Below are 14,707 nucleotides of genomic sequence, written 5' to 3'. Positions count from 1 at the left end.
TTCTAGTCTTGCTGTAAGTGAAGAGAGTGGGAAATAATTATGAGATTATTACGAGACAGTGCTTCTAGTTTTCTTACTGATATGTTTCTCAATTTTCTCTTTAGGGCGGAAAAGACTGAAGTTCTGAGTGATGACCTCCTTCAGGTAAGCTTGCCGATCCTTCAGCTCACAGACACCAAAGATGTTTCCCTTTTAAAACCCAGCAACTTCCAGTGCTGTTGAAAATGCTCAAACTGCTTCCAATACAAACTGTTCAGAGACAGAATCTTTTAGGCTTTACACATTGCATTGCATTTTAAGAAGCTGTTCTAGAAAGGTTCTTTTCAGGAGAGATTGAAGCCAGTTCAGTGGACGGGCAGAGCCTGCGGTCACTCCGCGTCAGTTCTCCCACTTGAGAGGTCGCCTCCCCAGCCTTCCTCGTCCCTGGGGAACTGGGCCAGCGTCTTCTCCTGTGATTGTCCAGACCCCATGAGCCCACTTCTCCTGACCTTGCTCTTTGTCTTTTGACACCACCCGCTTTCTCTCTGCAGGTGGAGAAGCGCCTGGAGCTGGTGAAGCAAGTTTCCCATAGCACTCACAAAAAGCTTACCACGTGTCTCCAGGGCCAGCAGGGGGCAGAAGCCGACAAGCGCTCAGTAAGTGCCCTCCGAGCCCCGGGCGGGTGCAAACCTGCCTGCTGTGGAGAGGGGTCCCGCGCCTGGGGCTCTGTTTGCTCCGACTCTTTTTATGTCTGAGACTTGACCAGGCAGCCCAAGCTACCTGCTCTGCTGTGGTCAGTCCTTCGCTCTTTAGTTCTACCTCAAAGAGACACAGTGACGTCCCTCTCTTTTCCTCCCCCTAGCCAGGCAACTGGGAAGCTAGCAGGGACATGCTTGAAATCCCACCCCTAGGGAAGCTTGATCCTTGATGGGCATCTTACCCCCTACCTTAGCTCATTTGGAGATGCCGCTTGCCTCAATAGTATCTTGAAACTTTATGGAGGAAGTGGGTATGGCTCAAGCAGTTGGGACCCTGCCTCCCACACTGGAAATCCTGGGTTCAGTTCCCATTTCCTCATAAAGAAGATGAGCTGATGTAATGAGCAGGTGACAAGCAGACAGATGAGGGAGCCACCTTGGGGGGGGGGCGGGCAGGGGGAAAGTACATAGGAAAGAAACAAAGGAGATTTTTATAACAATCATCATGGAAAAATGTTATACTGCAGTTTCAGAAGTTGCCAGTGACCTATAAAGACCCTTGAAAATTGGTTTTGCTATAACAAAACAAGAAAGAAGTCCCACTAGAAAGCATACTATAATGTCTGTTTATATAACTTACATTGTAATTACAGTAATGACATTTGGCTTGCCATTCCTTGGTGGAAACAATCTTTGCAGGCTTGCTTCCCTTTTGATCCTCATCCCTTTCAACTCCACCAAAGCTTAAAATATTCTTATATGTTCACTTGGCCCTATTACAGGTGATAGGCAGAAGGATTTTTTTTCCCTTCCTTCCCGGAATTTGCAGGCTACGTGCTTGGAATCTGATTTTGGGAGGCCGGGAGGTATCATTGAGTCCAGCTTCCTGTAGACTCCTCGATCCCTCCACTTACCCTAGCCCCTTCTCCAATACCTCTGCTGTAACATGCCCTGATGCTTCATCTCAGCTAAAGGTCTCTCCTTTTCATCCCATGCTTTATGCAAAAACCCACTCTGCTTGCTCTGTTGTTCATTCTGTTTTCTTTTCCCAGCCCTTAGTTCCTTCTTTCTGAACATTCCCAGCAGGACTCATGTGTGTGCTAGAAATAAAATTTTCACAGCCTGGGAAAATGTCTGTAGAAAGAATTCTGCACATATCAGGAATTTCAAGAAGGGGATCCCAAACAGTCTAAAGGGGGGTAGTTTGCAAAACAGCTTTGCAGTAAAATCCTTTATCAGACATCTAATGTAGAATGTCAGAAACTGTCCTGGCTTGGAGCCATACCTGCCTAAGACCTACCACCATTCTTTTGTTCCAAGAACACTGTTTTTTAAAATAAGTGGTCCAAGGTATAATATGCTTTGGCATCAGAGTAGCATCTGATTGTTATCACCATTGAAACCAGCCTATGGTGTTGTGGTAGGTGGATTAGTCCTAGGATTATTTTTCTGGGATAAGGTATAGTTACCTAGAATTGTGACTTTTTCATTGGATTAAGGTGCGGCGGCTTGCTCGGTCGGTGGCAGTGGGGTCTGGCTGCGGACGAGGGGTCGGTCCAGCTTTGGACGAGGGGTCGGTCCGGCTTGGGACGAGGGGTCGGTCTCACAGGGGTTGCGCGGTTCGGCTGACGGGGTCGCCCGGCGAAGCCAGCGACGAAGGGGTCGCCCGAAGAAGCAGGCGACGAACTGGGGACAAGGGAGGCCAGGCCCTTGTCGGGGGCTCTCAGGACTGGAGGGCGCACGGCAGAACTACCACGGAGACGAGGTAAACACGCAGGTCCAACTTTATTGAGAAAGTGGCTACAGTTTTATAGGGGCTGGGGAAGGCTGATTGGTCGAAGTTATGCCGTGTTCTGATTGGCTGCCGCAAGCAGTTACTGGGGAGAAAGGTCGGTGGGAGGTACTGGAAGGGGGAGGGGTGGTTAGGGATTGGCTGTTGCTGTTGCTGGGGGAAGTGGCAGGGTTTAGGGATTGGTGGCTGCTGTTGCTGGGGTGGAGGGCAGACTTGAGTTTCCCGCCTTGCGCCTGGCTGTTGCTGCTGTGGGGGGGTGGGAAGGGCAGACTGGAATTTTCCGCCCTGCGCCTGCACAGGGAGAAGGAAGAAGAAGGGTGCCGCCCCACAAGGCATCGTGTGGCGCTATCCGGGAGGAGGGGCGGCCGCGGAAGCATGGCTGCCGAGAAGGGGAGACCCGAGGGCACTCTGCGCCCATGCCGAGCTCCCTTCAGGGGTGGCGGTGAGTCCGACCAGCCACCCTATTATGGGGGCAGCGGCTTGGAATTAGGCCTACCGCGGCTGCTCCCCCGCCAGGCCAGCAAACCGCACTTCAGCCCGAGGGGTGACCGCATTAAGGGTTTTGCATATTATATCAGTTGGAAAGCATTTGCCTTTCTGATTAATGAAAGCTTCAACAAAAGGCACCATTTATCTCATTTAACAAGAAGTCTGGAGTAACTGGTCCCAGGGTTTTTTCAGCAGCTCTGGGTCAGCAGTTCTGTAACACTCTTATAGTCCTAAGATGGCTGCCACAACTCCAGACATCACGTCCTCACATAACCATATCAAAGGCAGGAGTGTGAGGGTGGTAAGAGCCAAAGCTATCTCTGCAGGCTTTTCTCCTTTTTATAAAGGAGGACAATTTTTACCCAGAAGAACTTACTTTATTTCTCTGTAGCTGCAAGGGAGACTGAGAAAGTGAATTGGTCAGAGAGAAGTGAGATTTCCATGATGACTGGCCGTGATTCATCTGCTGGGACACACACAGTCAGCTTCCATTTACAGGGGAGATGTGCAGCGGCTGCCATGAAGTACCAAAGGCTTCGGCCACACAGCTGTAGCTATTAACACGTAAGCCGGCACCTGTCCAGTTGACATGGACCAAGCTACGGTATGACGGGTTGCCCAGGTAGCTAGGTGTCGGTAGTTTCACCGCACAGATTTCATGTGCTCGATTTGTCCGTGATTTCATATTGGGATCAATCAGTCTTTTCTCATCATCATAGGACTATGAAAAATTGGCCCAACTAAAAATAAAGTTGGAGAACCTTTGTAAATGTTCAAGAATCACAGACCTACAGAAAATAAAATTTCCCAGAGCTTGACTCAAAATTTTCAGGTTTTTTTTCCCCTTTTTAAGTAACACAAAAAGATTTAATAGGAAATGCAACACTTAGCCATTGCCTCAAATACTGAAATAGATGCACAGTTCTTTGTAGTGATCAGGTAAGAAGAGGTATGCGATCTGATGAATGGGTGAAAAGCAAGAGGGATACACAGGGGCAGGGGTCTAAATGAGAGGGAGCAGGGAAAGGTGGGCGGGAGGACTGGGCAAGAGAGAGCAGTAAAAGAGGGGACTACGGACACATTCTTGGAGAGGGACAGAGACCAGCCGAAGGGAACGGGTGGTGTGTGACTGCTCCTGTGCTATAGTCGTAGAATTTCAGGATTTGGAAGGGACTTTAGAGGCATCCAGGCAGTATTCTGCATTTTAATTGTGCTCATGCAAGTTCTTGCTTTTTTTTCTTTTAGCTAGTCATTAACTCATTAGCAATTTAGGTACGGTTTATAATGCAGCCCTTTATTTTATTTTATTTTAATTTTTAAAGATTTATTTATTTATTTCTCTGCCCCCACCCCCCGCCCTCAGTTGTCTGCTCTCTGTGTCCATTCACTGTGTGTTCTTCTGTGACTGTTTCTATCCTTATCAGTGGCACCGAGAATCTGTGTCTCTTTTTGGTGCCTCATCTTGCTGTGTCAGTTCTCCGTGTGTGCGGCACCAGTCCTAGGCAGGCTGCACTTTCTTTCGTGCTAGGCAGCTCTCCTTACGGGGTGCACTCCTTGCGCGTGGGGCCCCCCTGAGCGGGGGACACCCCTGCGTGGCAGGGCACTCCTTGTGTGCATCAGCACTGCACATGGGCCAGCTGCACACGGGTCAAGGAGGCCCGAAGTTTGAACCACGGACCTCCCATGTGGTAGGCGGATGCCCTATCCATGGGCCAGGTCCGCTTCCCTAGCCCTTTATTTTTAACACAAGCCTTTGAAAGTTCAGCTCTGAAAACCTACCACATGGGGATGGGAAGAAAAGTGATGTTGTTCCACAGTTTCCGAGTCCAGCCGAATTCTCTCCGTGAACCACGTGTGTGTACTCTGGGATGGAGAGTAGAGAGGACATGAATTATGTTTCCAGTTGTCTTCTTTGGCCGAGACTAATTGCTGGTTAGCTCATAGGTTTTCATGTTAAGACTCTCAGTAAAATGAAAATGTTTGTCCTTTCACATCCTTTCTCGTTGGAAAGTCGTGTTTGACAAATGAACTATTTGCGCGTGAAAGCGTTTCTCTGATTTCTTCAGCCAACATTAGAAAGTGCCATGTGTGCCGTGGAAGGTGAAGTGTACGCCGAGAGCTGAAACAGCTTAGCGGGATCCCTGTCCTCTGGAAACTTATGGTCTAGCAGGAAGCAGGCATCACATGAATAGTTTATTAATTACTCAGGAGATGTCATCGTGCTAAGCAGAATAGCTTACTAAGACAGCTTCCCTGAGGAGGTGACTTGTTAGCATACGCAGATGGTAGCTGTAACCAATAGGGGTGATAGCACTTCTAGCACAGGGGAGAGCAGGTGCAAAATTCCCCGAGTCAGGAAGGAGTATGGCACTTCTGAGTAACACAAAGGTGACCAGAATGACGAGAAGGAGAGGACAGATGGCAGGGACTGCAGCATGCCTTGTTGGCATTGATTCCTAAGAGCAGTGAGAAGCCCGAAGTTTAATCAACTAGAGTAACAGGATCAGCTTTGTGGGGTATTGTGTGAAGACAGGATGAAAGAGTGGGGGGCCATGGTGGCAGTGAGGGACCAGTTAGACAAATGTTGGTGAAATGGAGAGAAATTGGTAGATATTGGAGGAATACTATCCAGGACTTGGAAATTGAGTGGATGTGAGGGGATGGGGGAAAGATTTTCAGGGTGTCTGGCTTGAGTGACAGTTGAATTCTTGGAAGTTGATGAGGCCACGTAGGGAGGAGATACAGAGTGAGAAGACAAAGGGGTCCATGAATCAAGAACCTCAGGAACTGCTTCATTTTAAGGTCCACCAGGAGGACAATGTAGCAAAGAAAGTAGAGGAGAAAGTGGTACTGTAGGTCCACCCACTTGCACGAATCTAAATCCCAGACATCATCTTTTTTTTCGGCCCTTCCCCTTCCAATCTTTCAGTAAGTTCTGCTCCAGAGAACCCACGTTTCCTTCAGCCTGTACTGCCCTGGTCCAAGCCACTGCCGTTTCTTGCCTGGACTCAGTGGCTCCTACCAGGACTTCCACTTGCAACTCTGACCTTGCCTGCTTTATAATCCATTCCCTCCAGTAGCCCGAGTGAGTGTTTAAAATGGAAATCAGATGATGTCCCCCTCCTACGTAAATCTCACCAAAGGTTCCCATTGTTGAATAAAATCCACACTCCTTACCTTGGCCCATAGACCCTAGTGATTTGTTCTCTGCCTACTTCTCTGAGCTCAGCATCTGCTCCCCCACCCCTCAGTTATCCTTCAGCTATGCTGACCTTCTGGTTTCAGCATGCCTGGCTCATACCTGCCTCAGGGCCTTTGCACTTACTGCACCCTCTATCTGGAATGTTCTCACCCAGCATTGTGTGACTGGCAACGTCTTGTTGTTGGGTTCTCAATTCAGATGACACCTTCTGTTGTGGATTGAATCAAGTTCCTCACAAAGTCATGTTTAAGCCCTGACCTCTGGTCCTGTGGGTGTGAACTTACTTATAACCGGGATCTTTGACGATACTATCGATATGACCGGAGCCTCATAAGCAGAAGAAGTTTGGATTCAGGAGTAGGAGTGAAGAGGAGACAAATGGCCGTGAGAAGGAGGCAGGGAATGAGTTATGGATTGCCGGCAAGCCACCATCAGAATGCTGCAGACTTGGGAAAAAGCACATCCTACCGACACCTTGATTTTGGATTTCTCGCCTCCAAAACTGAGACAATGAATTCCTATCATGTAAGCCCGTCAGTCTGTGGTCTTTGTTATAGCAGCCCCAGCAAACTAAGACACCTTCTCAGTGAGGCTGCTTACTGTGCTTGCTCTTCCCCCAGCCCCAAACCCATCACCCTGTTTTATTTTCTTCATAGCACACATTATTATCTAAAATCATGTGATCGTTCATTTGTTCACTTGTTTTCTCCCCATCTCTGGTACATAAGCTCCACGGAAATGGGAAACTTGTGGCCTGCCATGTAGTAGGTGGTGCTCCAGATAGATTTGGGGCATGAGTGGATGGTCCAGGAGTGTTTTAGGCATGGAGCCTGGGTAGTACACAGCAAGCCCATCTGAATCCTTGCTGGTCTGGGCAGAAGCAATTTAGCATCATGGCCCTTGGTTTAAAGTCTTGGAATCTGACCACCCCAGGCCGAAACCCAACTCTACTGCTTCCTCATTATACAGGGCCTTGGACAAGTTAATTACCTCTGTACACCTTGGTGTCTTCATCTGGAAAATGGTAATAGCAGTAACAATTTCTTACCCAGGAGGGTTGTTTTGAAAGTTAAGTGAGGTAATGCATGTCAATGTCTAGTGCAAATTGCGTAGCACAAGTAAGTATTAAATAAATGTAATTGGCAGTTAGTGTTCTTGCACTCACTGTTAGGTGGCTATTGAGAACTACTGAGGGCTGAGCAGTGAGGCTGGGAGGGAACCACAGAAGGGCTAGTTGCTGGGGCTCAGGCCTAGAGGATAGCAGGCAGCAGTTTTTAAAGATGAGGGTCATGTGTATTTATGTTTCTTTTGGGTACAGGTGGATATTAGCATGAGACCTTTTGCCTTTGACTGATCCTACAAACTGGTTGCTCATGCTCAAGATAACATTTTATTTTTTAATTTCTACTTCTATTTCTATTTTTATTTTTATTTTTAGGTACCAGGGCCAGGGATCAAACCCCAGACCTCATATGTGGGAAGCTGGTGCTCAGTCACTGAGCCACATTTGCTTCCCTGAATTGGTTTTTTCATTTGTTTGCTTTTTGTGTTTTTGTTTTTAGGAGGCACCAGAGACCAAAAGCAGGACATCCCATGTGGGAATTGGGAGCTCAACCACTTGAATCATATCCACTCCCCACTTATTTATTTTTAGGAAGTACCGGAAATTGAACCTGGGACCCTTGTATGGGAAGCAGGTGCTCAACCACTGAGCTATGTCTGCTGTCTTCAAGATAACTTTTAGAGAAAGCAGCCATTTCTGACATGTCAGATGGACTACATCCAAACCCTGGGACCCCCTGCTTTCCCCTTCCCTCCATTCATTAGTTTTGTCAAAAGAAACCAAGTCACAGCATAATCAGGGCTGCTGGTTTATTGAGGAAGAAACTGCTGGAGCAGGGAGAGCCTCCAACCCGGGCAGCCAGAGTGAGAGCTTCAATAGCATCTGGTCACAGTTGCTTATACAGGCATTTAGGGAATTTCCAACTAGGGGTTACAAAGACTAGCTGACACCAGAGTTCCTTGTTACATGGTGAGGGGGTCTTACAAAGTGGGAGCAGATGTACGTTGATTAATGTGATAAACTTGTGCATTCTGATAAGCTCTCTCTACTGGACCAAAACTGGTTTATTACCCGGTCTTGCTTTTCTGCAGTTTTCTAGGGTGTTTTCCTTTGTTCCATTTTCTTGGAAAGCCCCTGCAGGTTAACTGTTCTTTTCTTTTGGAAAATCCTTTCTCAGAAAGGGCCCCCTCCCGGCAATGCAGGCAGGCATTTTATTTAGGGTAACAGTTTCTATCAGAACTCTAGAGTCAGAAAAAAAACTTATTTTCAAAGCTCCTTTTTGACCTAGGATGAAGTTTGTTCAGGTCTCTTTAATAAGGCACTAATATTCACCTAGGATTAGGACTGGTTCTCTCAGCCTTGGCAGTGGAGGCAAAAATTTTCAGCAGCTTTTGTCGCTCTTTGGTTGCTTTAATCTTTCTAAGACTCGGTCTCTGTACGTGTGAAGTGGGGGCAGGGGTAAATAATGCTCACTTATAGACAGGTCTTCAGGTTCAGTGAGATCCTTCGAGAACCTGGCATCCGTTGAGCCCTCAATGAATACTTTTCCTTTTATCTCAAAGAATTTCTTCCAAAGTAGAAGTAATCGGTAGTCTGTTGTGGGTTACAGTCCATTAACTTCTGTTCTTCTGCCTTTGATTATGGATTGCCACTGTCCCCTTTTGACCTGAAGGTTTGCCACCTAAATCCATTTCTCTCTTTCTCTTTTTATTGGAGAAGAAGCCATTTGGTGGCTTCCTTCTGATTTCTTGATTCTTAAAACATCTACACAAATAAACACTCATTGTTAATTTCCACTGAGGTTTTACCCAGTTGACTCCACCCCCACCCACCCTTGGAACCCAGGACCTCACATGCTTGGCAGCATCTGTCCAGGAGTTCCTTGTGAGATTTGCCTCTGCCAAAAAGTATAAACCCTGGTTTGTGATGGTTACACTATCAGTAGGAGACTTGTTTAAATAAATTCTTACTTCCATTCAGTGATCTATGTAGCTGTTAAAAAAAAAAATGAGACAGCTCTATACTTCACAACAGGAAATGACATAGAAGATATCTCTTTCCATGGAAAGGAAAACAAGGCACAGAGTGGTGTGTATGGGTGTATGTACTGGTGTATATAGGGCACAGGTGATTGGTACATAGAGGAGTGGTTCTATAGTGCTGTGTATATATGTATATATACACCTGTACATGATATATATATGTATATATGTAATTGAATCTGCTTAGAGTATCATGGGAGAATAGCCAAAAAACTGATCCCAACCAGCGAGGGGAGCTAGAAATGTCCCCAGCTATTGCCACATACATCCAGATGGACAAAATCACCCCTCTCAAAACTAAAACCTTAACCCACACTCTCTCTATGAAATGTCAACAGAAATATCATGCCTATTTAACTTTTTTTTCCTTTTTAACTACATTAGGCATTTTTCTGAAATGTACTTAAGATAACTTAAAAAAAATGGAGTGAGGGTGGTTGCTGCTCCAGATATATTTTCCTTTATATAAGTGTATATCCTTAGAAAATGTACACGGAAGTATCAAATGTCCAAGGGACGTGATAAATACAGCTTACTCTCAAATATTTAGAAAACATATAGACAGAGATGAATGGATAGATTGACAGATTAGATAGAATAATATTGCAAATTTGGCAAAATGTTAAAAGTTGGTGAATCTGGTATCTGGGTAGAGGGTATGTTAGAGTTCTCTATATGGATTTTGATCTATTTTTGCGAACTGTCCTGTAAGTTTGGAAGTATTTCAAAAGAAAAAGGTAAAAAAAAAAAAAGAAGATACTGTTTTTTGTGCCTTAAATTAAGTCCCTGAAAACTTGAACCTAATAGCTTTGCAGGGCAACTAGAAAGTGATGTTTAAATGTAGTTGTATTAATACTAAGTTGCCTAGTCTAGTTTTTACCAAGAAGAATGTTCTATTTCATTTGAAATTATGGGGTAATATGTTTATCCCCTGAATGGAAAGGTGCCTGACCTCAGTGGAGTGGACGTATCAGAGGGCAAGGGGTTCTTATCCACACAGTGTCTTGGGCACTCTCCACCTGGGTTTATCCTGGAAACCACATGAAACTTACATGTTGGTCTTGGGGGTTGACCAGCTGCCCAAGGTCTTCCTGGAGAATCTTTACAGCAGACCAGGTCTCCTAGGGATGCTCAAACCAGATTCCTAAATTCCAGTGGCCTGAACCCAAAAACCTATCTTCACCTCGATCTGTCTTTAGTAGATTGAATCCCATCCCCTGACCCCCACAGACATGTTCAATTCTTAACCCCAGTCTCGTGGATGTGAACTCATATGTAAGTAGGACCTTCGAAGATCCTGTTTAGATGAGACCAGATTGAATCAGGGTGGGTCTTAGTCCAATATAGTTGAGTCCAATAAGCCAGGGAAATGAATTAGCTGTGGAAGTAGAAGCCAGAGAAGGAGAAAGAGGTTGCTATGTGATGGAGACAGAGATGCATCTATAGGCCACAAACCCCAAGCATTTTGGCAATCCATCACTAGAATGCTGTGGACTTTGGGGAAGAAAGCATGGCCTATTGATACCTGGATGGTGGTCTTCTAGCCTCCAAACTATTAGCCAAAAAATTCCTGTTATTTAAGCCAACCATTCTGTGGTATTTGTCATAGCAGCTCTAGCAAACTAAGACTCCCTCTTTCAAATCATTCACTGTCTGTCTCAGAATTGACTGATTTTAATCTGCTTATATTCTTCTTAAACAAGCCCTAGAGTCCGTTTTATACTATTCTCTGGCCAGCAAGGCCCTACGTGAACTTGTCCCCGCCCTCTTCTCATACCACTCGCCCTGTCGCTCCTGTGCTCCAGCCATGTTGGCTTCCGTGGGGAACTTGAACACACACTCTGCTTTCCACCTCAGGGTCTTTGCACTTGTGGTTCCTTCCACCTGCAGTACCCTTTCCTGAATCTTGAAGCATGGCTGCCTCTTCTTTAGGTCGCATCTTAAGTAGCACCCCCTCAGAGGTGCCTTCCCTCCTCACTGTTCCATAGCCCCCTGCTCCCCTCTCTGTCCATCACCTGTTTCCTGTTTCCTGCATCACTCCCAACTAGTTGGAATTATCTCCCTCATTGTTTCAGTGTTTATTATTTGTCTCCCCACACCTCAAATATAAGTTGTACAAGAGTAGTATCTAGTTTGGTTCACTTCTAGTGGGGTACCTGGGTTCATGTTTCATAAAGACTGGATTAATAAATTATAGCTAAAGTTCTGCATGTCATAAAGCCAGGAGGCTCTGGGCTGGGTATAATTCAGTCACGTTTTCATTTGAAGATCTCTGTGCAGCCCTATGGACCGGAGGGCCCGAGGGTATGCTGGCAGTTTTCCACCTTATTGTTTTCGTCCTGCTGTCTGCCTGAATACTGATTGGGCCAGACTCAGTAAAGAGGGAGCTCATCCGTAATAGTGAGGGAGTGATGGGAATTACACGGCTCTGTCTCTTCTAGCAGTACCCCCAGTGTTGGTCTAACCGAGCGAATATCTAGTCCTGCTTTAATACATATTTTCATGATAAATGGCTGAATTAAATTTTTCCTATCTAGTGATAAAAGTAACCCAAGTTTTTTCCAACACTTGATTCAAACAAAAATTCCAGGGAAGAATGTTCGTGAACCCTGATAGGAAATTTTAAAACTAGGAATTAATATCATTTAATTTAAACAACTTTGAGACTGCTAGGAAAATTCTGCAAAACAAGTCTTCTTTTGTTGCATTGCGCATAGTAGTTTTATGGTATAATAAAATTTTCTATAATTAGGCCAGTGTTTTTCTGTAGTTATTATAACAAGGAAGTAATAGCAACAATAAAGGGAGATCAGTTTGGCTTGTGTAAATATTTTTTTGTTTTCTTTTGTTTTTTGTTCTGCCCATTTTGCAATGGCTCATAGTCAATCTTAGATGGTAAATTGTTTCAATTGAGTTATTATGATGTATATTTTCATGTATTTAATCATTCCTTTCTCCCCTAGGAAAAGACTCTCAGTGTTCTATTGAAGTATTTGAATTCTTATAGATTAAATTTAACATCTGTTTTCATCTAAAGCAATGTTTTTAATGGGTGTCTACATTTATGTCTTTATAAAATGTTCCTGTTACAAATATATTTTCAATCCAAATACTAAAAAAAAAAAAAAAAATGTGAGGACTGCTGGTCCTAGCCCAGGCAGGCGAACATCTGTTTCATTCACAGGTCATGTCACATGCAGTGACAGCCTGTACCTTAATCAATCAGGCAATTACTTAATCTATTAATCTATTTATTTACTTATTTATTATGGTAAATACACACCACATACATTTTATCATTTTAAAGCAGGGGTTCTTAACCCTTTTTGTTCCACCAACCTCTTACTAAGTCCACACTGGACTGTGTATTACTTAATAAATACATCACACCCACACCAACATGTCCCCACAAGAATAATGTTTTTTGAATTTCAATTCAAGTTCATGGACCCCTGGGTAAGAACCCCTGCTTGAAAGGATGAAATCCAGTGACATTGAGTACTTTCTCAACGTTGTGCCAACCATTGCAGCCAGAACATTTTCATGACTTCATGTCAAACCGCATGTCCATTAAGCAAACGCTCCCCATTCCTCCCTATCTCGGTGGATTCGCCTGTTCTGGGTATTTCATGTAACTGGAATTACACAATAGGTGACCTTTTGTGACCAGCTCCTTTCACTCAGCATATAATGTTTTCAGGGTTCATCTTCGTTCTTTTATGGGTGAGTAATAATCTATTGCATGGATAGACCACATTTTGTTCATCCATTCATCTGCTGATGGCCTCTTGGATTGTTTCTATCTTTCGGTGATTGTGAGTAGTTCTGCTATGAATACTTATTTATGCATTTTGGTTTGAACATCTTCTTGAAACTTCCTTTGGATATATGTCCAAGAGTAGAATTGTTGAGTCTGTGGCACTTCTGTGTTTAACTTATAGAGGAACTGCCAAACTGTTTTCCAAAGGGAATGAACCATTTTACACTCCCACCAGCAATATACGAGAGTTCCAGTTTTGCCACGTCTTCACTAACACTCGTTATTTTATGTCTTTTGATTATTTCCAAAGACAGCATGAAGTGGCATCCCATTGTGGTTTTGACTTGTATTCCCAAATGACTAATGATGTAGGGCATATTTTCATGTGCTCGTAGATCATGCAAAATCTTCTCTGGAGTGGGCCTTTATTTTGATGCTTGCCTTCTTTTGCATAATTGTGTGTGACCACTTTTTCTTTCTTGACCATGAACTTATTTATAAAATGGGACTAATATCCTTCTCAGGAGAGTTTGAATTTTGAAAATTATAAAGCATTGCTCAAATCTTTAGGTTAACATAATTTTGAAATTTTGTCTTTTTTCTTCTTGCTATCCCACTTCATTTTAAAATGGAGTCTATAAACTCCGTGCTTATTTTTCAAAGTGGCAAATTTAATTCTGTTTTAATTTTCTGAATTTTGGCCTCTGAATCTAACCTGTCACTGTGTACTGTGAGTTTTTAGGTTTAAACATATTTTAATCAGTCTGTTACCTAATAACTAATGTCTGAGCAAGTGTTTGAGTTTTGATATTTTAGAATAAGCAGGTAACTGATAAAAATAGTTTTCATTACAACATTTCTTTCCTTTTCAGAAAAAGTTGCCATTGACAACATTGGCCCAGTGTTTGATGGAAGGGTCAGCTATCCTGGGAGACGACACACTGCTGGGGTAAGGTGACACTATATGTGTTGTGTGTTTTTTTTGCTAAATCTGAGTAAATTGCCACCCTTCAAAATAGGTCTGTAATCTGGGGAAAGCCCAGAGGACAGCTGCAGCTTGGCTGGGGACCTGGGTGGGGAAAAGATAAGGTTAGCAGTGAGAAAGCAAAACCTTAGGCTGCAAAGGTATGTTTGTACAAGGAGGCTACTCTCACTTGGAAATATTAAAACTGTTGGAAGGATGAGGGAAATCCCTAGTGCTTCAACAGAAGCAAATAGGAGCCCTCTCTTTAAAGTTGCATTCCAGTGTCAGAACTCATGGGATTCCCAGAACAACCCCAGCTGGTCCTGCGCTCACAATGAAACAAATTTAAAATAGAACGGGCTTGAGGGGAAATCAGCAGGCACAGTCGATGGGAGAATTAGTACCCTAAGAACTAAAAATAATAGCTCCATAAGAAAGGATAAAATAATTATGTTTAAAAATGAAACGTTGAAAATTAAGCAAAGGCAAGAATCCTTGACAAAAGAATCAAACAATATGAAAAAGATAGGCAGATGTGAAGGAAAATCAAACTTTAAAAATTAAAATATATCTTATAATTTCAAAATTTAATTGAGATAAACTGGATAATTCACATGAGTAGGAAATTGTTGAACTTGAAAACGGATCGGAAATCATCACTTAGAATGAATGGAATGTAGTATGCCCAGCAAGAACGTGGACATTGGTCAATTAAGAG

At 43.9% G+C, this 14,707-nt stretch overlaps 1 protein-coding gene across 4 annotated transcripts in view; it reads left to right on the top strand.

Moving 5' to 3' along the window:
• ARHGAP44 (Rho GTPase activating protein 44) overlaps nucleotides 1-14,707 on the top strand; it is a 205,449-nt gene that overhangs the window by 112,618 nt on the left and 78,124 nt on the right. For all 4 annotated transcript variants that reach the window (XM_058283454.2, XM_058283455.2, XM_071210312.1 and 1 more), the window contains exons 2-4: nucleotides 105-144; nucleotides 531-635; nucleotides 13,898-13,974. In XM_058283454.2, coding sequence (XP_058139437.1) covers nucleotides 105-144; nucleotides 531-635; nucleotides 13,898-13,974 — 222 coding nt within the window. The remainder of the gene's footprint in view (nucleotides 1-104; nucleotides 145-530; nucleotides 636-13,897; nucleotides 13,975-14,707) is intronic.

The sequence above is a fragment of the Dasypus novemcinctus genome, chromosome 21, assembly GCF_030445035.2.
Source record: "Dasypus novemcinctus isolate mDasNov1 chromosome 21, mDasNov1.1.hap2, whole genome shotgun sequence".
Taxonomy (NCBI): Eukaryota; Metazoa; Chordata; class Mammalia; order Cingulata; family Dasypodidae; genus Dasypus; species Dasypus novemcinctus.
Note: the sequence above shows the minus strand (reverse complement) of the source record. Positions and strands in the feature narration are given on the sequence as shown.